This window comes from Euleptes europaea, chromosome 3 (assembly GCF_029931775.1).
Source record: "Euleptes europaea isolate rEulEur1 chromosome 3, rEulEur1.hap1, whole genome shotgun sequence".
NCBI lineage: Eukaryota > Metazoa > Chordata > Lepidosauria > Squamata > Sphaerodactylidae > Euleptes > Euleptes europaea.
In genome coordinates, this window is record NC_079314.1 from 9,805,633 (window position 1) to 9,830,257 (window position 24,625).

Genomic DNA, 24,625 nt, shown 5'->3' on the forward strand with positions numbered 1-24,625 from the left:
AATACAAAATGACTATACAAAAGATAGTATTCCAATAATTACAAAATTTATAAAACAGTTGAAAATCTCGTAAGAGTAAAGCCAGTCTTCAATTGCGACAAGTCCAAGAAACGAAGAGGGATTAGTAACGAGGAGACGATCGTTTCGAGCTCCAACAGAGACTCTTCCTCAGTCCTACCTAGTTATTATACAAAACATGTATTCAAAGACTATGCATGCAATAAACTCACATTACATATCAAGATGCCACACACTTCAGCAGAGAACTGGAAACTATTCAGACCCTTCAGACTGTGAGGTGGGGGCGTGGGATGTCTGGTTGAAGGCTGTCCCCCCAAGATAACAGATCTGGGACTAACAGGAACCTGATGTACTGCCCCTGTGACATGTCCAGGGGACCATATTTGCCTGGGCTAAAAGGGTGTGCCTATGACCCCTTGGCTTGCTCCGGCATCATCTTCCCCAGAACTCTGGGGATAAGTGGAACTAGGGGTAAGTGTAACAGAACCTCCCCCCTCCCCTGCCACCATATCTGAAATGCATCTCCTAGTGATCTTAAGTCCCTTCTAGCCTGGGAACAAAACATTTCCACCTTTGAGTTGACTGCTGTGGCAAAAAGGTCAATGTCCGGGTACCCCCATAACTGGAATGTGGGTTCCAGGTAGACATCTGCTATGGACCATTCATTTGCTGCAGGGAAGGACCTGCTGAGCACGTCTACCCTGAGGTTCAGCTCTCCCGAGATGTGGGTAGCTTTTATTCGGCACCGACTGTTGCCTCCTGACAGAGGCATCAGGAACCATTCCCACCTTCTTTGTTGAGGTTGTCACCACATTGTCCATCTTGACCAACACCGAGTGTCCCTGCACCGTATATGCAAAATGGCTAAGGGCGTTTTTCACAGCACATAGCTCTAAAACATTGACATGCATTCTGGCCTCCCTAGCTGACCTTGTACTTCTTTGCCGAGACAGTGTGTTCCTCATCCAATTAGGAAAGCATCTGTGGTGAAGGTGACATCAAACTCCTGTACCCCCAAAGGGACACCCTCCTGGAGGTTATTTGGCGAGGACCACCACAGGAGTGATTTCAAGACAGGTCTAGAAAGTGCAACACTGGTTTAAACGATGATAAGAACCAGAGTTGCATGAATAACCGTGCGTATGGTAGAACGGCAGTGGTAGATGCCATCAGGCTTAACATTCTTGGAATTGCCCCTGCAGTTTGGAAACGACTCCTCAGGAACGCGCTCACCATGTCCCTGGTGGCTATAATTCATTCTGACGACAGAAAGCCTTTGGCTTGGGCAGCGGCCACAACAGCCCCAATAAACTGGGCTGTTCTAGCTGAGGTCAATTTGGATTTTTCCCAATTGATTACCAGGCCCAAATTCTGGCATGTTTCCACCATGATGTCAAAATAGTGATATAATTGCTGTTCTGAGTCAGCTTCTAGGAGCCAGTCATCTAAGGATGGATAAATCGTACATCCCTGCAACCTAAGGTGAGCCATAGCTGGGGCAAAGCACTTTGTGAACACCCTATATGCTCTAGACAGCCCAAATGGAAATACCGTGTATTGGTATACCAATGACCCACACTGGAAATGCAAAAATCTATGATGTTGAGAGCCAGTGTAATGTAGTGGTTAAGAGTGGTGGTTTGGAGTGGTGGACTCTAATCTGGAGAACTGGGTTTGATTCCCCACTCCTCCACATGAGCGGCAGACAGTAATCTGGTGAACCAGGTTGGTTTCCCAGCTCCTGCACATGAAGCCAGCTGGGTGACCTTGAGCTAGTCACAGCTCTCTTAGAGCTCTCTCAGCCCCACCTTCCTCACAGGGTGTCTGTTGTGGGGAAGGGAAGGTGATTGTAAGCCAGTTTGATTCTCCCTTAAGTGGTAGAGAAAGGCAGCATATAAAATCCTCCTCCTCCTTCTCCTCCTCCTCCTACCACAGTGGGTAGCCGTCTGTCTGCAGTAGTAGAAAAGGGCAAGAGTCCAGTAGCACCTTAAAGACTAACAAAAATATTTTCTGGTAGGGTATGAGCTTTCGTGAGCCACAGCTCACTTCTTCAGATTTTTGCTAGTCTTTAAGGTGCTACTGGACTCTTGCCCTTTTCTACTTCTTCTTCTTTGTGAATGGTCACATGAAAATAAGCATCTTTAAGATCTAGAACTGCAAACCAGGATGAACATTTTAATAACTGTAACACAGTAACTAAAGACACCATTCTGAAATTTTTAATGAACAGTGAACGATTTAGCTTTTTCAGGTCTAGGATGGCCCTCTTGCCTCCATCCTTTTTATCAACCAAAAAGAACCTGGAGTAAAACCCCACAGTGTTGTCAGGATCCTGCACTTACTCAATAGTCCCTTTCTGTAACAAGGTGTCAACTTCCTTGGCTAACTCAGGAATGTGATTATTTACTGCTAATGTAAGTGGCGTACATCTTGGCTTGGATTTTAACTCTAGCCTGTACCCTTCTGAAATGATGGAGTGAACCCAACTATCAGTCATGATTCGGCCCCAGGCCTCACAAAATCGTGACAACTGGTCACCAAAAGGGACCCCTGAGAGGTTCTGGGATAGTCAGAAGGATGGTCTTTGGGAAGACCTATGTCCCTCCTTGGGCGAATGCCCTTGATGATTCTGCCTCAGTCTAGAGGAAGTTCTCCTCTGAGCAGATGACTGTTGTGGCAAGGGTTGTCTGGCAGGATACTGCGGACAGTTGTATGGTGCAACTCTGGTCCAAGTAGTACGGTTGCCATTGTTGATGGTAGAACCCCCCAATGTTTGTAAGTAGACAGAGTAATGCCTAACAACTTGGCTGTTTGTTTGTTTTTCTTGACTTGCGTCAGGAAATCATCAGGGCCTTGGGAGGATAGCGTTGTGCCCTCGATGGCACATCCTCAACCTTCTGTTGGGTTTAAATTGGCAAGGCTGTTGACCTAAGCCATGCATGCCTATGTATTACCACAGATGTGGCAATGACTCCATGTTTCCTAGCGTTTATCTGCTGTTTCAATAAACGTATAGCTTCCATTTGGAGTAATTTGGCTAGTTGTTTTCTCTCATCTGGGAGTTGTTCTGGGAAGGGTGACATCTTCTGCCAAAGAAACAGTTGGTAACCAGCCATAATGGCCTGATAATTTGACACTCTTTGCCCCATAGTGGCAGATGAGTAGGCTTTACGCCCTAAAGAATCCAGTTTCCTTCCCTCTTTATCGATCGGAGCCGAGTGGTACACAGGGTGACCTCTAGAATGGAGTTCCTCGGTAATGAGAGACGTTGGTGGTGGATGAGTGGTGAGGAATGGAGCCGAATCCTGCTGGATCTGATAGTAGCCATCGACATGCCTCAAGGATGCAGAAACAGAGGCTGGTTTTTTCCAGATGTCCTGGACTCCTTTCATGAGACCTTGTAGAAAAGGGAAAGCAGTGATTCTCGGTGAGTCGGAATAGAGGCGCCCTAGGATCTGCTCCAGTGTAGACAATTGTCAATGTCCAAGGACACACCATCCAGAGCATCTGTTCCCCACACATTTTTAAGTCTCCTGTTGGTGGTACCACGGACTCTTTTGTCCAGGCTCAGATCTGAAGCAATATTGGATCCGATATCTGACTTTGCCAGGACTTCCTTGGGTTCCTCAGCGTCGGATTCGAAGAGGGGGGAAGGAGGACCCCTGGAAGCTGTAGGTGTTGGTATCAGATGATGACGCTGACACGATGTCTGCTTTGGGACAGAGGAAATGGAAGTTGAACATATTATTCTTCCCACTGGGCAAGATAAGCTGGGGATATGTCCTCTGGTTGGCGGCAAGGTAGCCAATGGTCATGTGGATGGACCTAGACCAGGGGTCGGCAAACTCATTAGTCAAAAGAGCCAAACAGTACAATGATTGAGATTTCTTTTGAGAGCCAAATTTCTTAAACTTAAACTATATAGGTAGGTACACTGTTTATTAACTTAATAAACTTTAATTAAGTTTTAAGTCTTAATTGAACTATAGGTACACTGAATAAAACTTGATATCATACTTAATAGTCATCTTATTTATTGATAAAAATTAATTTGTAAGTCTCTGCCATTTCCCCCTCCCCGTCTGGAGTCCTTGTCTGGAGGCCTGGTTTACCGTCATAAAAGCCTATTGGTAGACCTGGCCTCCGGCTGAGTCCCATCGGGAGGCCAGGTCTACCCATTGGCTTTCTTGGCAGTAGACCTGGCCTCCGGAGGCCCATAGAAGCCAATTGGTAGACCTGGCCTCTGAAGGGGGACTTTTTCCCCTCCTCGGAGTGTATGTGGAGTCCAGGTCTACCGCCAAGAAAGCCAGTGGGTAGACATGGCCTCCCAATGGGACTCAGCTGGAGGCCAGGTCTACCAAAGGAAGCCCGCCCCGCCCAACAGCTGATAGGCGGGGGGCCAGGAACCGCCGAGCCGCCCGCCCAGCAATCGCGCGGCTAGAGGGGAGGCTTTAGCCTCCCAACCATTGAGGGCAAGGGAAAGGGGGACCCGGCCATTCTCCACGGCAGGGGGGGGAGACAGTGCGCCCGCTCGCTCTCTCAGGCGCGCCGGCTCCGCAGCCCGGCTGCCGGCGCGAGCGGGCGCAAGAGCAGGGGCTCCGAACCAAGTTCGGAGAGCCGCACTCAACGGGCCAAAGAGCCGCGTGCGGCTCTGGAGCCGCAGTTTTGAGACCCCTGACCTAGACCAAAGCAGCAGAATTGGATTCAAAGTCTGGAATCAAAGCTGCTTCACCCTCAAAACCCGCTTCCCCTCCAGCAAATGGATGCCAAGGCATAGAGGCAGAGTTCTGGGAGGCATGGAGTTCTGGTAGGCATGGAGACAGAGTTCTGGGAGGAGGCAGTGCTCTCTCTGAAGGGGTGGCACTCGGAGCTGACATTGGCTGTAACGGTTGTCGAGTTGCATCAGACTTGCACTTCTCCTTTTTCTTCTCCTTCGACCTTGGTCTCTTCAGCGGAGGTTCAGAGGAGCAGCATTGTGGCGGTGACAACAGATCAGCTGACTGCTTCTTCGGCTCCAAACCATGACCAGAGTGGTTGGATTCCATCGATATCGGAGACGGCTTTGGAGGCAGCTTTGAACCTGACGTTGGATCCAATGGCTCAGAAGCCTGAAGGGCTTTCTCCCAAAGAGCGGCCTTTAACTTCAACGCTCCATCACTCCTGGCTTTAGGAGTAAATTTTTGGCATGCTTTGCATGTGGCCACATTATGACTGTCCCTGAGGCAGGACAGGCAGAGTGCATGTTCATCCCGTCTGCGGGAATTTCGTGCTGCAATTGGTGCACTTCTTAAACAAACCCTTCTGGGCCATCTGACCCAGTGGATAGGGCTAACTAGCGATCCAGTCCTCTGAAAACAAGCAGGCCTAAAGGTTGAAGTTCCAACTGACAAGAAGAGCAGCGGTAGAGGAGTCTTTCTCCGATGGCGGCAAAAAGGAAGCGAGGGGAGGGGGCGCAGCAGCGTCAGGACATGTGATCGCCTGTGGGTGGGAACGAATGGACGGAACTGACGCACTGTTGTGGTAGAACTTGTTAAAAACCTCCGGTTGGCAGGCCTGCACATGCGCAGACCGAAAATGAATGCATTAGAGGGGTCCGCTGGGACTCTTCTCTTGCCTCGCCACAATGAGAGCAAACGTCGAGGGGGCAAATCTGGGCTGGGGAGGGGAGTGAACCAGGTCTGGAGCTGCTTCTCATCCAGACTTGAACACTATGCAAAGTACCAAGTGGGGCAATCAGGAGAAGGGCTTCTTTCCTTTCTGCCTGGCACTTTTGGGCTCAGCCACACCCCAGTTTTGAAAGTCAGCTGAACCGTTTATGCCTCCTAAACAACTGGGGCTTTTAGCCTTCCATTTCCACAATCCTGCACTGCAGGCGGCAGCGACAATCTGATTGCAAACCTATCTCAGATGTATAGTGCAGATGTGCTATTCAACTACTATTTCTGGATTAGGCTACTTTAGGGAGAAGTCAGTTCTGTTGCCCTTAGATACCCTTAGAGATCCCGACCCTTTCATTAGAAACCAGGTGCCTGGTATTCTCTGGGGGAGGAAGACCTGATGGTTTTGGCATGAACCAACCCTCCAACACCCTCTTCCTTCCTAGGTCTTGCAACAAACTGTCCAACCCTGCTGTGAAGGAATCTGAGGGGTTTCAATTTATTTATACCTTGATTTTAAAATGCATGTTTCTAGACCTTGGTGAGAGCCAGCATGGTGTAGTGGTTAAGGTGTTGGACTAGGATCTGGGACATCCGTATCTGAATCCCCGCTCTGCCATGGACATTTGCTAGGTGACCTTGGGCCAGTCACACACTCTCAGCCTCCACCCTGGCAAGTATTTGGATGGGAGACCTCCAAGGAATACCAGGGGGCGTGACACGGAGGCAGGCAATGGCCAACCACCTCCCAACGTCTCTTGCCTTGGAAACCCTACGGGGTCGCCATAAGTCAGGTGTGACTTAACAGCAAAAACAACAACAAAAGACCTTGCGGCCATCAGCATGTCTGGGAAAGTTCAGAAATGTGGGGAGAAGCTGAATTATTGGGGGTGTGTGTGAATGGCTCACACAGCCCCTTTGTCCTCCCTCTGGTATTCATTGTGCCCACTGGGATTCTCCTGTTGGGCTGATGGCCAACTCAGTGGCAGAAGGGCCTGTTTCTCCCTCCCTCCTTTGTGTGTATGTGGGGGGGGCTGGGGGCTAGGACCCTCCCCCAGGGCCATTGTTTCTTCCCAGTCTATCTACCCTGCCCCAGGCCTAATCTAGCAGCAGTCGCTGGATGGGACATTTACACTACACATCTGAAACCAGGCTGGAAGCAAGAAGGCTAGTCCATGTGCGTCATCAAGGAAGGGGAGGGCACATGTCTTAAATTTGCAGACAAGTTACAGTTATGTACAGTCATAAAAACCCTTTTAAGGGGGGGGATTGCCTTACATTTAGCGTTTTCTTTCAAGGCAATACAGTAGCATAAGTATTCTCTGCACACCCAGAGAGAAGGAAACACACCCTGCTGGCATCTCTGGCCCTGGCAAAAATGCCCTGGCTCCCCAAAGAGGTTAGCACATCCTGCCCCCCAGCTAGGGAGGAGAGAGAGGAGAGCCCCTGGCTCTAGGCACAGCCTGAAGAGCAGCTTTTCCTTGTTCCAGGCACAAGTCCTTTATCAGCGGCTCCTTATTTTTAGAACGCTCATGTGTCACAGCTGGCCCCGTTCCTGAGGGCTTGGCTTTGTCAAACCAGTTCCCCCCACTTGCAACACTAACTTGACTGCCCCCCCACCTTTGGTCTTCATTCCGGTCAAGGGGAAAGCCAAGGGCCTACAATGTGGTAAACCCAGTATCCGATCCTCAGCTCACTGGATGGCCTTGGGTGAGTCATCCTCCTGCAGAAAGTCTACTGCACAGGGTAGGCATGAAGATGAAACGCGACTCCCTGGGTTGTTGCTCAGAGCTCTTTGGAAGATGTGTTGTGGCTTCAGACATGCCAGGCACCTTTTCCGAAGGAGGAGAGAGCATGCTGCCAAGGATGCCCAGAGATGCAAACCATGCCTTGCCTAGGGCTGGCTGTGCAGAAGCGCTCTGTACATGCTTCAAGGCTCTGTACATGTTCAAACACTTTGCCTTTGCATTTGGATGCCAGTCCAGGGCCTTAGCTTGGAGAGCACAAGAGCGAGAGTCACGGGGGAGGGAGACAACCCTCCTTGAGCCTCCTGCCCAAATTCCGAGCTGAGCTGGGGGGCAGCGGCGCCCAATCATGGGGCAGCTGCTTGTCAGCTGTTGGCCAATCGGAACAGAGCACAAGGTATATATTCTGGGCTCCCAGTGCTGGACTCCCGGGTCACCTATTGTGCCGGAGTAGAAGAGGCAACGTGAAGCCCCTGGGGAAGCTGCAGGCTTTGATTCTCCCTGTCAGGTAACAAACACCCTTCTCTGGCTCCAGAGTGGTTGCTGGGGGGTGGGGGGAGTTGGGGTCAGAGGAGCAGCCGGAGAAATGGGCAGGGGCAGGTGCATCAGCTTCATGTGGAAGCCAGCAATTTTGATTTAAAAATGCATGACGCTTTGTTTAAAAAACAATTCTCCATTAACATGGTAAGAATCTTCTAGTTTTGGGGCATAAAAGTGTGGTTGCAGGGTATGGGGTGTTAACAGGGATTCCCCCCCACACCCTCTCATGCCAGAAGATATGCCAATTTGTGCCCCCTGGAAGAGCCAAGGGGAAGAAGAAGGGCACCTCAGAGGTGTCTGGTTTGGGACGGCCTTCTAGATGACCATAAAGTTCTCATGCCCTTGCCAAGGTGCCCGCTGTTCCTTTGCTACTAGTTTGATGTTGGGGGGGGGGGAGATTGACCGATGGGCGGGGTAGTCCCTGGCAGACCTGTCTCTTCTGCAGATGCCTGACACACACACCGCACACACACTCACCTTGATATTGGGTTTCTTGGGCCAGCTGACCCCTTGCGAACGCAGCCTCTGGAAGGTGATCTTGGTTGGTAGCAGCTGCCATCATGAGCCGGGTCCTTTTGTGGACAAGACCAGCTGCTATAAATAAACCTGCTTCTGAGAGGCTGACAGCTAAAGTTATGCCCAATTTTCCAAGGGGTGGCAACTGGATATGAGCAGTGGAATTTTCTCCCCCCCACACCCCAGCACCCTGACTGACTGCACAGTTGCTGACTTCACTACTGATGACACGTCAGCAGGTTCCTCACCAGCTTCAGTGCCAGGACTGCCGTGGCCTGAGCGGGAACAGAGGCTGCCCCACAACTGTTTTTTAAAACAAGAGGTGCTGGGGCTCAGGCATGCCTGAATGGCCAGGTTCTCACACAAACACATGAAGCTGCCTTCTACTGAATCAGACCCTTGGTCCATCAAAGTCAGCATTGTCTACTCAGACCGGCAGCGGGTTTCCAGGGCCTCAGGCAGAAAAAGGTCTTTCACATCACCTACCTGCCCAGTCCCTTTAACTGGAGATGCTGGGGTCTGGGGACTTAACCTGGGACCTTCTGCATGCCAAGCAGATGCTCTACCACTGAGCCACGGCCCCTCTTCTCGTGAAGTTCAGGCAGGAGGGCATTTGATCTGGAACAAGAAAATGCCCTCATGTCTAATAAATCCTGGCCTCTCCGAGAGACCTGAGCACAGAGGCTGTGTCCATGCTCAGAATGGATCAGGTCCTTGGCAGAACCCCTCTGCCACTGGCGGACAAACGGCTCTCTGGCTCAGCCATCCTACCATTCTAACAGTATGACCCTATGTAGAGTTATTGCAGTCTTAGCCCACTGGAATCAATGAGATTAGGTTGGAGGAGGCAGCCAGCATAGAATTGCACTGGAAGCAAAGACAGGAGTCTGGACACCAGTCTGAAATGGTGGGAAATCGTTTAAGGTTCACAGCCCAACATTTTTGAAAGTTCAGTTTTAAAACTGAACTTTATATTTTGCTCAGGGATTTTAAGGCGTAGCAGAGTGGTAACCTGCAGTACTGCAATCAAAGCTCTGCTCACGACCTGAGTTCGATCGTGACGGAAGTCAGTTTCAGGTAGCCGGCTCAAGGTTGACTCAGCCTTTCCTTTATCCCTTAGAAGCTCCTTGATCCATTGATCTTGAGCAGTGTAAATCTAATGTTTGAGGGATATAAGGACTGAAATAAATCTTGCCACTGACAATGTAGCCTTGGGATCCCTGTCACTTACTAAAAAAGGCGTTATGTCAGACACAGAGGCATTAGATTTATATGTTAAAAGGAGAGAGATATAATGTGATCCAAGTTCCTCATAAAAGCCACATTTCAAGAGGGCATGACCTAATGAATCAATAGAGCCAGAAGAGCAAGGACAGGTCCTGTCTGGGTATGGTATATTCAAAATTCTGCCCTGCATAACCATAGAGGGGTTAGCATTCAGTCTAGCTAAACAGAAGGCTCTGAAAGACGAGTTGTCAAATAATAAGAATAAGCGGGCAAACCGCGTGGTGGTGGTATTCCGTAAAACTGAGATGAACAAATGTGGCGAGCACGAAAAGTAGTGCTCTTATAATCAAGCTCTTTAATGCGCTTTTTAATTTTGGTGAAAGCTTCAGTTTTCCCAAGATCTAATAACATATCCTGCGAGAAGCCCAACGACAGTTTCTCATCTAAGGACTCAGCTTTCCATCCTTCCGAGGTCGGTAAAATCAGTACCCAGCTTGCTGGTGGTAAAGTGTAGATGACTGGGAAAGGCAATGGCAAACCATTGGGTAAACACAGTCTGCCTAGTAAACATTGGGCTGTGATGTCAATGGGTCAGTAATGACCTGGTACTTGCACAGGGGACTACCTTTACCTTTTCCTTTACCCCAAGCTGAACACATAATTACATTCTAATTTTCTGCTTTAAAAAAAAACCACCTTTATCTCATCAATCAGCATTTGAAGAGGATGGTTATAAGAACTAAATAGTCCAAAAACTCAGAATATGTCACTTCCTGTAAATCCATAATGTTATCTGTAAAAAGTACTGGAATGAAGAATTGTCACCAGCCAACAGTAAATTTCGACAAGCAAATCGAAAAAATTTCTCCTCTCCAAAGAACATTTTGACTAGTGATGCAATGAAGCCTTTATAACACACTGGACATAATGGTCTTAGCACACACACACACACACATGCACCCCGTGAGAATGTCTTCTTCAAATGCAAAGCTACAGCCTGCTTTTTGGGGGTAGGGAGTGGTAACCCTATGGGTCAGGGCTCTGGACTTTCAGCCTTGATACCCCTCTCAGTTGCGACTTTGCCAGGGCAGAGGGTCGCTGATCCCTCTCTCACACTACGGCCAACCCTTTCCCCTCTGGCTCCATTGTGCAGGACTCATCCCGTCGACCGCCACCATGCCTTTTGGAAACACCCACAACAAGTACAAGCTGAATTTCAAGCCGGAGGAGGAGTTCCCCGACCTCACCAAGCACAACAACCACATGGCCAAGGTCCTCAACCTGGACATCTACAAGAAGCTGCGTGACAAAGAGACCCCCAGCGGCTTCACCCTGGACGACTGCATCCAGACCGGTGTGGACAACCCAGGTGAGCCCCGCCCAACCACTCACATCCTGCTTTCTCTCTCTAAACAAATTGCACGCCAAATATCTATATTTCCTTGCTTGCAATTGCCCCTCGAGAGCCAGCGTAGTGTAGTGGTTAAGGTGTTGAACGAGGACCTGGGAAACCAAGGATTTGTACCATGGACATTTGCTGTGTGACCTTATGCCAGACATATGCTCTCAGCCCTGACCCTGGCTAGTATTTGGATAGAAGACCTCCGAGGAATACCAGGGGCGTGATATGGAGGCAGGCAACGGCAAACCACCTCCCAATGTCTCCTGCCTTGAAACCCCCACCAGGGGGTCGCTATACGTCAGATGTGATAACTGCAAAAAATAATAATAATAATTTCTCCCCAGCATTGGGCCACAGTTTGGCCTGTTTGCTCCCTCTGTTGGCCAGATTGCATTACACTTCATCATGAACAGCTAGACCAGAGTCCAGTAGGACCCTAGAGGCCAACAAAATTTCAGGGTACAAGCTTTCGAGAGTCAAAGCTCTTCTCAAAATCTTGTTGGTCTCCAAAGTGCTACTGGCCTCGAATCTAGCTGTTCTACAGCAGACCAGCATGGCTACTCTCTGAAACTAACTTCACAATAAGTTTTCCACGGGACCTGGGCAGACGGGTGGTGGTGGTAGTAGACCAAAAACATGTAGAAAAAGTCTGAATAATGCTGGTTCCACACAGTGACAGACCAAGAAAGTGATCTTGGGGTGGTAGTGGATAGCTCGATGAAGATGTCAACCCAGTGTGCAGTGTGCAAATTCCATGTCGGCCATAATTAGACAAGGAATAGAGAATAAAACTGTTGTGATCATAGTGTCCTTGTACAAATCTATGGTGAGACCACGCTTAGAATACTGTGTACAGTTCTGGTCACACCTATACAAAAGATATTGCAGAGCTTGAGAAGGTGCAGAAAAGAGCAACCAAAATTATCAGGGGGCTAGAGCAACTGCCTTACGAGTAGTGGTTAAAACACTTAGGGCTGTTTAGCTTGGAAAGGCAGCGGTCAAAGGGAGGTATAATAGAGGTCTATAAAATTATGCATGGTATGGAGAGAGTGGGCAGGGAGAAGCTTTTCTCCCTTTCTTATATTGCTGAAGCTGGAGGGTGAGAAATTCAAAAGAGATAAAAGGAAGTATTTCTTCACACAACATATAGTCAAATTGTGGAACTCTCTGCCCCGGGATATGGTGATGGCTGCCAACTTGGAAGGCTTTCAGAGGGAAGTGGACATGTTCATGGAGGATAGGGCTATCCATGGCTACTAGTCAAAATGAATACAAGTCATGATACATACCTATTCTCTCCAGGATCAGAGGACCATGCCGAATATATTCGGTGCTGTGGAACACAGGCAGGATAAATGCTGCTGCAGTCGTCTTGCTTGTGGGCTTCCTAGAGGCACCTGGTTGGCCACTGTGTGAGCAGACTTCTGGACTCGTGGGCCTTGGTCTGATCCAGCATGACTTTTCTTATGTTCTTAACCCCAAGAAAGCCACTGCAATGCCAGAGGCACAGTTCTAGGCTCCAGAGAGCTCTTCACAGAAATCAGCATGCAAAGGGGGTTGTTGGTGGTGGTAGAGAATACACACCTTCCATTCAAATTTCCCAATTCAGGCACCAAAATGTCTCAGGCCAGCCCTACAAACTGTTCCATTTTTACAGAGGTCTGTCTGCTGGATGGGTCATGATCTGGGGAGCAAAGAGGCCATGCCACTCCTGACATATCAGAACAATATCTTAATTAGGCTCTGTTCCTGAATGACAGCAGCCTTACAACGCCATTCAGTCTAGTGATGCAACAATCGATTCTCCCCCCTCCCTATGAACACAGAATCCCATCTAGCAGGACACAAGCCCTCTGGAAATGAACGTGTCCCTGAATCTTGCCCAGGAGAGGAACCTGCTGGCTTACGCCCTGTGGGGAAGACTTGCCCTTCTGATGCTCTGCTTGCCAAAACATGAGCCTTGAGCAAACTCCTTCCCCTAGGGTTGCCAACCTCCAGGTAGTAGCTGGAGATCTCCTGCTATTACAACTGATCTCCAGCCGATAGAAAACAGTTCACCTGGAGAAAATGGCCGCTTTGGCAATTGGGCTCTATGGCATTGAAGTCCCTCCCCTCCCCAAACCCTGCCCTCCTCAGGCTCCGCCCCAAACCCTCCCGCTGGTGGCGAAGAGGGACCTGGCAACCCTACCTTCCCCAGACAGCCTCTTGGACGTAAGGTATGTGCATGGCAGGGAAGTCACCACAGATAGGAAGAACTGACCTGCCAGGCGATGTTGCAGTCGTTCCTGAAAATGCCCCCCACACTTCACCAATGCCACCTTTCTCCATCCGTGGGCAGGCCACCCCTTCATCATGACCGTTGGCTGCGTAGCTGGGGACGAGGAGTCCTACGATGTCTTCAAGGATCTCTTCGACCCCATCATCTCAGACCGTCATGGTGGCTACAAACCCACCGACAAGCACAAGACTGATCTGAACCATGAGAACCTGAAGGTGAGGCCTCGGTGTGTGCGTGGTGGTGATTGGGTGCGCGCGTCGTGGTAGCTAGACGTATGGTCGGGTGTTCGGTGACCTACCCAATGTATTTCCCCCCTTCTCAACCTTCCCTGTAGGGTGGAGATGATCTGGACCCCAACTACGTGTTCAGTAGCCGTGTACGGACTGGCCGCAGCATCAAGGGATACACCCTCCCACCACACTGCAGCCGTGGGGAGCGCCGTGCCATAGAGAAGCTCTCCATCACTGGTAAGGGGGCAAGAGCCCTCTGCCCATTTGTGGCCGCCCCTACAAAAATTTCAACTAGTAGGCCATTTTGTGTTTTGGGGCGGGGGGGGGGCATATATATCCACTGTCTCACTCATTTCCTCTTTCCAATGAACCCAGAAATTGCAGCTTCATGAGGAGGGTAGGACTCTTTCATAGATATTCTTGGCCCCCCTTGCCAAACTAAACTCAGACCGTTATAGGTTTTGACTGCCATAGGGCTTTCATCCCCATCTTTATAAAATGAGAGAAAGAGTTGATAAAAAAATATACTCTGGGAACATTGGCACAGAATGTTTGTGGCATAGCTAGAATCATAGAGTTGGAAGGGACCACCAGGGTCATCTAGTCCAACCCCCTGCACAATGCAGGACATTCACAACTGCCTCCCTCCCCCCCCAGTAACCCCTACTCCTTGCCCAGAAGATGCCCAAGATGCCCTCCCTCTCATGAACTGCCTAAGGTAATACAATCAGCATTGCTGACAGATGGCCATCTAGCCTCTGCTTAAAAACCACCAGGGAAGGAGCACTTACCACCTCCCGAGGAAGCCTGTTCCACTGAGGAACTGCTCTAACTGTTAGAAAACCTGGTATCTGGTAGTCCTGGGGGGTATGTCTGGAGAACACCCAGTACTGCAACCTTGCTAGAACCCAACAGGCCTGACTTTGGCCAATGCCTGGAAGGGAGATCTCTCCGGAGTCCCCGGTAAGCTGCCTTGAGTTCTAGGTGGAGGACACTTAGGATTTCCATGTCCCATCAGCCCTTCCGACAGCAAAAATTGGTGCCCCAATCCTAACAACCATGGAAGCAGCAGAACAGGGGGCCCCACAGCCATCAGGGAGCCAAAATACTCATGGGAGGAGTATGAAGAAAAATACTAGCCTGTACAACAACCCAAACAAAAGAGAGCCCTGCAGAAGTGGTCCCATAAAGATTCTGCTGGCTCCAGGAGACATGGAATATTGACAGTCAGTTAAAAGGGAAAATGGAAGGGAGGGGAGCAGCTTGAAGGTCCTGAGAACTTAAAAAACTTGGAGGAGGAGGTTTTGAGGAGTGGAATGAGATTTCCAAATTATCCTTCCCTCCTGCGATGCCTCACCGGCTGCCAGCTTGCCTAGCTTTTGAATGGAACAGGATTTCTGTATGGGGCCATATTTGATCAGTAGCCCATCCAATAGCAGGGCAGGTTTTATAGGCTGCGCACGCCTCCCTTGCTGGAAGAGTCCCACGCTGACTACCCACAGGCATGGCCTCTTCACGCCACCTACCTCCTCTCCCTCTCCCCAGCCTTGAACAGCCTGGCAGGAGAGTTCAAGGGCAAGTATTACCCCCTGAAGGACATGACGGACGCTGAACAGCAGCAGCTTATCGACGACCACTTCCTCTTTGACAAGCCCATCTCCCCTCTCCTGCTCGCTTCTGGCATGGCCCGCGACTGGCCCGACGCCAGAGGCATCTGGTAAGCAAAGGCTGGCTGGAGCCCAGGGTCCCAGCTTGGTTGGGGTTGTCCGTGCAGGAGATAAAGGACAATGGCATAATGGGGTGGGGGGAGGTTCTGTGACCACAGAACCCATTGCAAGCAGGGTGGAGCAGGGTCAGGCAGAGACCATTGGTCCCCAATTGCTGCCCGCAGGCCTGCGACATCACCTCTCCTTTTCGGCAAGGAGATTCCTTTTCTCTGGCCCTGGGAGGTGCGGCTCCTGCCAGGCGGCTTTCAGCTGGAGAGAAATGCCTCCTGGCCCGGGTTTCCTGAAGGCTCCATAGCTGGGCAAGAAGCAGCCAAGGTCCTTCTGACTCAAACTGCTATTCATGCAATAGAAGCAGCAAGGAAGTCCTGGGGGAGGAGAAGGAAGAGGCTTACGTATGATTTGCCATGTCATTATCAGAGCTGCTGCTTCCCAAAATATTGCCCGAAATGGTGTACACAACAGAAAATTATCTATAAGGCTCCCATGTGCAATCTAAAAGTGTTCTGTTGTTAGTGTTGCCAGGTCCCTCTTCGCCACAGGTGGGAGGTTTTTGGGGCAGAGCCTAAGGAGGGCGGGGTTTAGGGAGGGGAGGGACTTCAATGCCATAGAGTCCAATTGCCAAAGCGGCCTTTTTCTCCAGGTGAACTGATCTCTGTTGGCTGGAGATCAGTTGTAATCTCCAGCCACCACTTGGAGATGGGCAACCCTGTTATAGCCCCCTAGTTCTCCCCACAAAGAATCACCTTACCAGTGCTGGTCTAGTGGGTAAAAACAGGACTGCTGGGGTGGGGGAGGACTCTAACGCTGGAGAGCCAGCGTGGTGTAGTGGTTAAGAGCGGCAGACTCTAATCTGGAGAACCGGGTTTGATTCCCCACTCTTCCACATGCAGCCTGCTAGTCACAGTTCTCTCAGAGCTCTCTCAGCCCCATCTACCTCACAAGGTGCCTGTTGCGGGGAAGGCAGTTGTAAGCCACTTTGAGACTCCTTAAAGTTAGAGAAAAGCAGGGTATAAAAATCACGTCTTCTTCTTTGCTCCTGATTGGAGCATGCCAAAACCCAGCCAAAAAGCAGCCCTGGGCCCTGCAGGCTGTCTGTGTCTCCCCACCATAGCAAAGGCCTCTTTGCCTGGGAGGACGATGGCCACTGGAAAGCGTTGAGGCATGCGCGCCCTTTATTCCACAGGCACAACGACAACAAGACCTTCTTGGTCTGGGTCAACGAGGAGGACCACCTCCGTGTCATCTCTATGCAGAAGGGTGGCAACATGAAGGAAGTCTTCCGGCGTTTCTGCGTTGGGCTGCAGAAGGTGAGCGGGATTGCTGGCTTGTGTTACAAGGGGGCAAAAGCCCTGCAGGAGAGGGTAGGCCAGGAGGGCAGGCAGGTTGGGGTTGGCAACACATGGGCAAACCAAGGACCAGAGGGAGAGACTGTTGCTCCCACAAGTCACGTAGTTGTCAGGCTGCGACAGATCTGAGAGCTTTAGCTGGAGCGGGCAGGTGGGTGGGCAGCAGCACGCAGGGGTGTTGTGAACATGTTTTGGCTGGGCTTGGCTGCCTCTCCATCTTCTGACTGGTGGCCCAGACTTCCAGCCCAGGCCTGAGCCAAGTCCCGCTGCATCTGATGGGGGAAGGAGGGTGAGCTCATACCTGCAGGATGCTCATGCAGGTGGGTCAGAAGAATGTGGCAGAGCAGGCACGAGGGGCGTCTTCCTTGGCGCCTGCCAGGGAGCGGATGCTGCCAGGGGGTGCGGCCGGGGCTGAACGCTCTTCTCTCCTGGGGCAGATTGAGGAGATCTTCAAGCAAGCCGGCCACCCCTTCAGCTGGAACGAGCACCTGGGCTACGTCCTGACCTGCCCCTCCAACCTGGGCACCGGCCTGCGTGGGGGCGTCCACGTGAAACTGCCCAACCTCAGCAAGCACCCCAAGTTCGAGGAGATCCTCACGCGCCTCCGCCTGCAGAAGCGTGGCACAGGTGAGGGGGAAAGGGTGTTTGCCACGGGGCGGTGTAGCCCCAGAGGATGTCGCTGGCTCCCACCCTCCCAAAAGCCCACCTGGCATCCTTTGCTCATAGCAGCAGAGCCCAAACATCGGGAACGTGGCATTCAGCTGAACCGAACGCTTAGAGACCTCATAGCCAGGACCATGGCCTCTGAGCCGCTGAATGCCACCAACAGGTTTAGATCAGAATTTGATACATGGCTTCTGCGTGGAAGGGGAAATCCAGCCCGAGACAGGAGATTCATACCTGATGGGCAGATGTATTTGTACTTTAGAACCCGCCCCAGCCTAACGAAAGTTAAAAGAAAATTGCCCTTATTAACACGGCGCTACACTTCCTACTTCCGGGGGTGGTGATAGTTCTAATAGGGAGTTCCTTGTCCCCCTGGGAAGCAGACGGCAGCAGCTGCCCACCGGCTACTTCTTGTCTCCCCAGGTGGTGTGGACACCGAGGCCGTGGGTGCTGTGTTCGACATCTCCAACGCCGACCGTCTGGGCTCTTCCGAGGTGGAACAAGTTCAGCTGGTGGTTGACGGCGTGAAGCTCATGGTGGATATGGAGAAGAAGCTGGAGAAAGGCCAGGCCATCGACGACATGGTCCCTGCTCAGAAGTGAGAGCGCCATCTCTTAGCCCTGACAGCCCCATGCGGACTGGGGCTCGGACTCCGGGGGGGTGACCCCAACCCTGCCACTCCCGGCAGCGACTCTCCTGCGTCCTCCTCTCTCCTGCCGAGGCGAGGCGAGGGCTGAGCGGGTGGCTGCACCATGCCAACTGGGAAGCTCGCGCCACCTGAGCCCTAGTGGAAGGAGTTAATAAAGCTAGCGATGGCCCCAAAGCCTTGCCTCCCCCCTAGAGGGCTTTCCTGTCTGTCTCATTCTTCTCTGCGTGAGGGGGTGGTTTTTTCCTCCGTTGGAGGGTCCGAAAGGTGAGGGTGGGAGAGCAGCGCCACAGAATTCACTCCCCAGCTGTCTGCACTTCTGTTTGCTGGGTGGGCGGTTTCGGATCAGCAGCAGCTGTTCAATTCTACACAGTGGACTTGGGAGCCCCCTCCCCAATCTTGTAAAACAGCCAAGGAAAGGCACTCCCGTTCCTGGCAAGAAACCTCCAGCTGCCTCAAGTCCTTGAGCCCTAATGCTCGTGGGGGGGACACCCCCCCCCATCACTGTCCTCCCTCAAAGCTTCAACTAAGTGTTCCTGGTAGTGGTGGAAAGTGCTGTCAAGTCACAGGTGACTTATGGTGACCCCGTAGGGCTTTCAAGGCAAGAGACATTCAGAGGTGGTTTGCCCATCACCTGCCTCTGTGTAGCAACCCTGGACTTCCTTGGCGGTCTCCTATCCAAGTACTAACCAGAACTGACCCTGCTTGGCTTCCAAGATCTAATGAGATCAGGCTAGCCTGGCCATCCAGGTCAGGGCAGATGAACAGAGGGCTCCACATTCAATGTCTGTCACCTGTCAGCTCCCCCAAATCCAGCATCGCCAGGTCTCCGAGCTTCAGGGCAGAGGGAAGGCGGGTGGGAGAGCTGAACAGTCACTTGGACTTGGGACTTTGTCTGAACCAACTGTCTGTTTTCCAACCCCCAAAGCCTCAGCCACCTCTGAACATAAGCAGAGTGCCCATCACTGTGCAGCCACACCCTCCACTGCCCCGTTGCCAGCGACTGACACCCGTTAAGCAGCTGAAGCCCGCCCACCCCCCCACCCCCCGGCAATGTCCCCAAAGGCAAGGATCCAGCCAGGCACGCGAGGAGGCTTTCTACGTTTATTAGAGGTTTGGTACAGAGACCGTCGCGCTGGGGCTGGAATAACTTACAACCGTCCCAAGGCAAGGGGCTTGCTCATGAATATCTCTACCCAATAATACAGGGACTAACCGAACTATTATTTACAGGGGGATCTGTACAGATGGGAGGGGGGCAAACAGGCAGGATTTGGGGGGGGAGGGTGCAATTCACAGCAGGGGGAGCAAGTGTATGGAAAGGGGGCAGGGAAAAGGAGATGGGAGGGAAGGAAACCCACTTGATTTCCCCCACACAGCTGCCAAATTTAGCGTCATCAGTTAAGGGCTGAACTGGGGCAAGTTCCACATGAGCCCCCCTCGACCCCTGCCCCACCCAGAACAGGACTGTTCCTGTCCACCTCCGCCCCCACCCCCACTCACTCAGCTGCCACTCCACCATCCGAGACCAGACCCCCATCCTTGATGCCATCCGGCTGCTCGGCCTCTCTGAGCTGCTGACCCCCAGCTCCAAGCGAAGAGGGGGCGGGCACAGCAGTTGGGCTCGAGAGCTTTGCCCGATGCCCGTCCCCCTGTCCGCCGCATAAGGGGTTGCAGGAAGTGCCAGTGGCCATTTCCACCTCCTTCGTCATTTCTGAGCAGAGCCAACCTGCGCCAGTCCCAGCAGGATGTCCAGCTTGTAAGAAGTTGACCGTTTGAAGCCCTTCAACCAACTCCCCCGCCCCCGGAGGTCCAGCCTCCTCTGGGGTGCGGTCTCAGCACCAGGGCTTTGGAGTCCAGGAATGGGGGTACAATATGGCAAGGGGGGGCTGCCTGCCATGAGATCTTGGGGCATTGTGGGGATTCTAAGCCGGAGAGGCTGAACTGCACCTCTTAGCTGGCCGAAGCTAAGTGGGAACAGAACTGGAAGGATCTTCCACTGGACGGGAGTTGCCCGATTGTCTTCAGGGGAGGAGTTCCCGCTGCCCCCACCGTTATTCACAGGAGCCGAGCACCACTGGAGCCCCCAAGCCAGAGGTCACCAACCCCACAGGTGAAGAACAAGTCACCCGCCCACCTGATGAACTGCTGCCCGCAGCTCCTCCCTCAACCCGGAACTCACCCATGCTCAGTTCTCCTCTGCTCCTCCTGCCCCCTTCCTTGGAGCCACGACTGCAAACCCACTCAGGCGAGGGGGGAGGGTTCCTTGGCCATTCGGAAAGGACACAGCTGCTGGGGCGCCAAGAGGGAGGGTGGGGGTGATGGGACTCTGTTTGAGTTGATCCAGAATTGGGGCCATAATTACATCTTGCCCACGAAACCCGAAACCCAGAAGAAGCTGGAGTAAAAACCAGCTCTGGGGTGAAACTGAACGAGTTTGATATTTAATTTAAACGAAATAGACCTATTGGGGCACCGTTATTTCCTCCCTCTGCGAGAAGGTGAGTGGGGGACTTAAACCCAAGGACTGAAAGGTTGGTGGCTTCCCCTGGTGTGGGCAGGATGAAGAAGCCGGGGGGGGGGCAGGGTCCACAATGCCCCTCTATTCACAGATCCCTCCCCCTCGCCACCAAAGTTCAAGGCAACACGAACCCTCTCCTTCTGGAGCTTGGGAAATGGGTCAGAAGACCTGGGCCCCTCCCTGCCCTGGCCTGAAGAGGGTCCCGAAGCGGGCTCCCTTAAGTCTGCCATGTGTGGGCAAGTGAAGGAAGAACATCTCCCCACAGTGAACCCCTCCCTGGGTTTCCCCTCCCCTCCCCCCTCAGCCCACCTGGGGGGGTTGGGCACAGCCCCCCTCCCTTGAGAGCAGCTCCTCCTCTTTTTGCAGGGCAACAGAGTCCGGTTCCAGCCAAGTCCTGGCCCGTGAGCACAGGGTGGGCAGTCAAGAATCACCCCCCTCCCCCCCACCCCCGCTGCCGGTGCCATTTCCCAGCCTGTGGGTTGAGCCTTGCAGCGGAGAGCGTCCGAGGCAACTAGAGCTGCAGCTGGTCGGTGATCTTGGCCACCAAGCCCCGGAAGGCCAGTGAGGTGCCCGCCTGGCGCCGGAAAAGCACTCCGTGGAGCCCGCCCAGCCTCTGCAGCCGGCAGACCTCCACCTCAAAGCAGCAGTGCTGCTCGCTGGGGCTCTTCTCATGCGTGCAGGACAGGACGAAGGGCTCCGTCTGGCGGCAGCAGCAGTTGGCAGAGTCCGTGGCCTGGCGGAGGGCGGCCAGGATGGCCTCGGCGGGGCGGGTGCTGGTGAGCTTCACATTCCAGGTAAATCGGAGCAGCCGGGGTTCTGTTTCCTTTTGATTCCAAGGTAGATTGCAACTGCGACAGACAGGTTTCTCATGTCATGATCCACGGTACGTTAGGCACATGTTTGGTCTCATAAACACAGGGCAAAAAACACATGCTGCGCACTATCTGCTAGCCCGCCCTGCAAAACCCTTCATGTGAAACGTCGGAAAAAGGAAGGATCGTGGTGACTCAAGGGAACCTCCACAATCAGGGGCAGTCAACCTCTGAATAACAAGTGCCAGGAGGCAATATCTGGGGAAGGCCTCTCTGCCCTGCTGTTGGACCTCCAGAGGGACTGGTTGGCCACTATTTAGGACAGGATGCCGGACTGGATAGACCCTCACTGGTCTGATCCAGCAGGGCTCTTCTGATGTTCCTATCAGGAAGGCCTCGGCCTCTATTCCCTGTTGTTGGCCCTCCAGAGGAACTGGTTGGCCACTGTGTGAGACAGGATGCTGGACTAGAGGGACCCTCACTGGTCTGATCCAGTAAGGCTCTTCTGGCATTCTTATCAGGGCTCAGCTGACCCCACCCTAAAGACAAGTATGGAAAGCTGCCCAGCAGAACTTGCACAAAAGCTGCTCCCACGTAGGGCAGGCGCTGCTGCGTCAGGCGTGATCAGCGCAGTCTGGCCCCGCCTCCCTTGCCCTGTACTGGTTGCCACACTGCAGACTCCAGTCTCCTGCTCATTGGGGTGGGGAGGAGCTACAGAGGGCAATGAAGGTTTGCCCCAACCGGCTGGCCTCCTACAATTCCAAGAGTGCCTCATGCACAGCCCACCTGCTCTGAAGCGTATCTTTGCACGGCTTAAAAGACCAGATTCTCAGGAAGCCAAAATGTCACCCCCAGAGCCACATCCTGAGCCTTCTCGGCACTGCTGCAGACTCCCACATACTGCTCGGGCAGCAAAGCTACCCAGGCAGAGGAGGCACAGTTTTCAAGGGCGGATGGCACGTACCTTGTGAGCGCAGGTCCCCTGATTCTCTCAGGTTCGTCTGCGACCCTGGGGGAAAAAAAGGAGGACAGAGGTTAAAGTGGGAGCTGGACTCAGCAGAGGTGCCAGTGAGTGGGGGTTCTTGGCTGCCCCCACCCTCCAGCCCACCTCAGCCGCTTGCCTAGACCAGAAGAAGGGTCCCTAGCCTTCTGGATTCACTCTCTTGGGAACCGAAAGCTTCCACCTGGGCTCGCAAGGGCCTCTGGCCACCCAAAATTGCATGCTCCCCCATACCAAAAAAAAAAAACCTTGGACATAAAAAACAGCAAGTCAGGGAGGAGGGCTCTGGGCTGGCAACTCCCCTGGTGAGCCTGCGGCACTATAAGCCAGAGCACGGCTGAGCACCCTGATCAGAATGAGGCCCAGGACTAGAGCAGGGCCTGGAAGCCCCATCTCCCCAGCTGGCCCGGGGCTTCCTGAGAAATGGGGAGCCAGCCAGCCCTACCCGGCTTTGCAGAATCCACCCCCGGCAGGCCAACTGACGGGGTCCCACCGCTCTCTAGTCTCTGCCAGATGTTTCTGGTTAGTGTACAGAGGGACTCGAGGTAGCACACCTGGTGAGGGGGAGGGGCTCTTCCACCCTGACTCAAAGTAGCTCTGAAGGGGGGGGCATCCTGGGCGCACCTTTCTCTGCTACTGGGGACACTCAGATACTCTCCTCAATGCTCCGTGCCACCCAATGGTCAGAGCTCCAGGCCACACAAGGCCCCAGGAAACTCACACTCTACTCACTCCCCCCACCAAAAAAATACCCTGCTTTTTTCAGCCAAGCTCTTTTCAGGCTTGAAAGTCCTGTAGGGCTTCATTTCAGCCGGAGAAGCTCTATCAGTCACCAGGCCTCAGACTTGGGAACATAAAGGAGAGAGTGATTCTGAGCATGTGCAGAGACTGCCTTTCCTCCTTTACACATTTGCAATTAGGGGAAAGGGCTTCCCTGGCTAAAGGCATGACCTCTGGCCACGTGCGAGCCCCGGCACCTCTTCTGTTAGAAGTTCAGCGCTGTCCGAAGCATCAACATTGGGGGTCTCTAACCTCGCTAAGGAAGAAAACCAAGGCAGCAAGCTTTTCCATACAGGCACAAGAGAGACAGGGGAGGCGAAAGAGGGGAGGCGGCCAAAGACAGTGGAGAAAGGAGGGCAGGCATTGCCCCTCGGCGAAAAAAGCAGCCAAACTTACTGATTTTAGATCCTTGAGGCATTGAAGCGCCCGAGACGCACCTGTTAGAATTCTGCCGCTTAGAGGGGTCAAGAGTGACCCTGAAAACAGAGAAAAGCCAGAGTGAAACAGGCGTGGAGGAGCAGAGGGGAAGCAAGAGAGGTTAGTTTGGAGAGAAATCCCTTCCTGGCCGCAGAGGAAGCGGGACCCGGCCTCAGGAGTCTGGCAACGAATCAGGGGGCTGGCGGCTCTCGGCTTCCAACCCGGGTGGGGTGTGGCTGGTTCTCCCGGCATGCCAGCTCTCGGGTGCCTCTGAGAGGTTCTAGTTGACTGCGTGCATGTGCGTGCATGTGTGTGTGTGTAGGGGGAACTACGCGGGCAAAGCAAGGAGCACACTTCCTTGCTAGATGCATCCGTACAACTTCTATGGCTTGGAGAGGATCATGAACAGGCCGCAGAAAGCTTGTTCTGTTTTTCAACAACAGACATGGGGTTGGCAAAAAAAGAAAGAAATTGGTAACATTCGGATTCGGGTTTAATGGACCTGAACTTTTTCGGGAATCTTGGATATTCCCAAGCTCTATATCAGAAATATCCAGGATTCCCCCCAAAAATGGGTCTCTTAAGCCCAAATCCAAATTTTACCCCTTCCTCCATCATTCTCACCTCCTTTACCTCAAGTCCAGGAGTCCGGTGGCGGCTACCTCTGAGCCCCACATGGAGCCGAGAGGTGAGGGGGTGGAGCTCTGCACCTGCCTAGCTGGCTATCAGGTAAGTGAGGGGGAGAGGGAGGGAGAAGAGAGGGGAAGTGGGGATTCCCTCCCCCCAAGTCTTTTCTTTTTAATAGCAGTGGGGCCTAAGTGATCCGAATCATGCCAAAAAAATTCAGCATGATTTGGGATCTGCTTTTCGGCTCCCTTTAAATCGCCTCCCTTTTTGAGGTTTTTTTCTGGTTCAGCTTTGCCTAACTCACACCCCTACAACAGACCGTGGTACGAAGAAGCCAAGATCTCTACTGAAGGGAAGCCCCTTCACAGGCATCTTCCCAAACAACCACCAGGAAAACCGCCAGGAGGGCATCGCAGAAGGCGGCCGACATGCCCACTTGGTACCCCACACATTTACCAGAAGCATCA

General features: G+C 52.6%; 2 protein-coding genes across 5 annotated transcripts in view; one reads left to right on the plus strand and one right to left on the minus strand.

Moving 5' to 3' along the window:
- Positions 1–7,863: 7,863 nt before the first annotated feature.
- CKM (creatine kinase, M-type) lies at positions 7,864–18,025 on the plus strand. Its single transcript, XM_056846195.1, has 8 exons — positions 7,864–7,931; positions 10,860–11,075; positions 13,447–13,601; positions 13,721–13,853; positions 15,162–15,333; positions 16,527–16,650; positions 17,127–17,316; positions 17,779–18,025. The coding sequence occupies exons 2-8, from the start codon at positions 10,883–10,885 to the stop codon at positions 17,955–17,957; spliced, it is 1,146 nt and encodes a 381-aa protein (XP_056702173.1). The 5' UTR covers positions 7,864–7,931; positions 10,860–10,882; the 3' UTR covers positions 17,958–18,025.
- Positions 18,026–21,033: 3,008 nt separating this feature from the next.
- The window catches only part of MARK4 (microtubule affinity regulating kinase 4), a 37,992-nt gene continuing 34,400 nt past the window's right edge, over positions 21,034–24,625 (minus strand). For 2 of the 4 annotated variants that reach the window (XM_056846191.1, XM_056846190.1), the window contains exons 16-18: positions 23,511–23,590; positions 22,299–22,343; positions 21,169–21,370 (exon numbers count right to left, since the gene is read on the minus strand). In XM_056846191.1, coding sequence (XP_056702169.1) covers positions 21,306–21,370; positions 22,299–22,343; positions 23,511–23,590 — 190 coding nt within the window. In that variant the 3' untranslated portion in view covers positions 21,169–21,305. Of the gene's footprint in view, positions 21,371–22,298; positions 22,344–23,510; positions 23,591–24,625 lie in introns of all 4 variants that reach the window. The other 2 variants (XM_056846189.1, XM_056846188.1) reach the window with 1 other exon arrangement.

Bases quoted from the DNA above. Each gene is read 5' to 3' on its own strand.
- CKM (XM_056846195.1), top strand. From the start codon at position 10,883: ATGCCTTTTGGAAACACCCACAACAAGTACAAGCTGAATTTCAAGCCG. The intron at 11,076-13,446 runs GTGAGCCCCGCC...ATCCGTGGGCAG, and splicing joins GACCGGTGTGGACAACCCAG to GCCACCCCTTCATCATGACC. The intron at 13,602-13,720 runs GTGAGGCCTCGG...CCTTCCCTGTAG, and splicing joins TGAACCATGAGAACCTGAAG to GGTGGAGATGATCTGGACCC.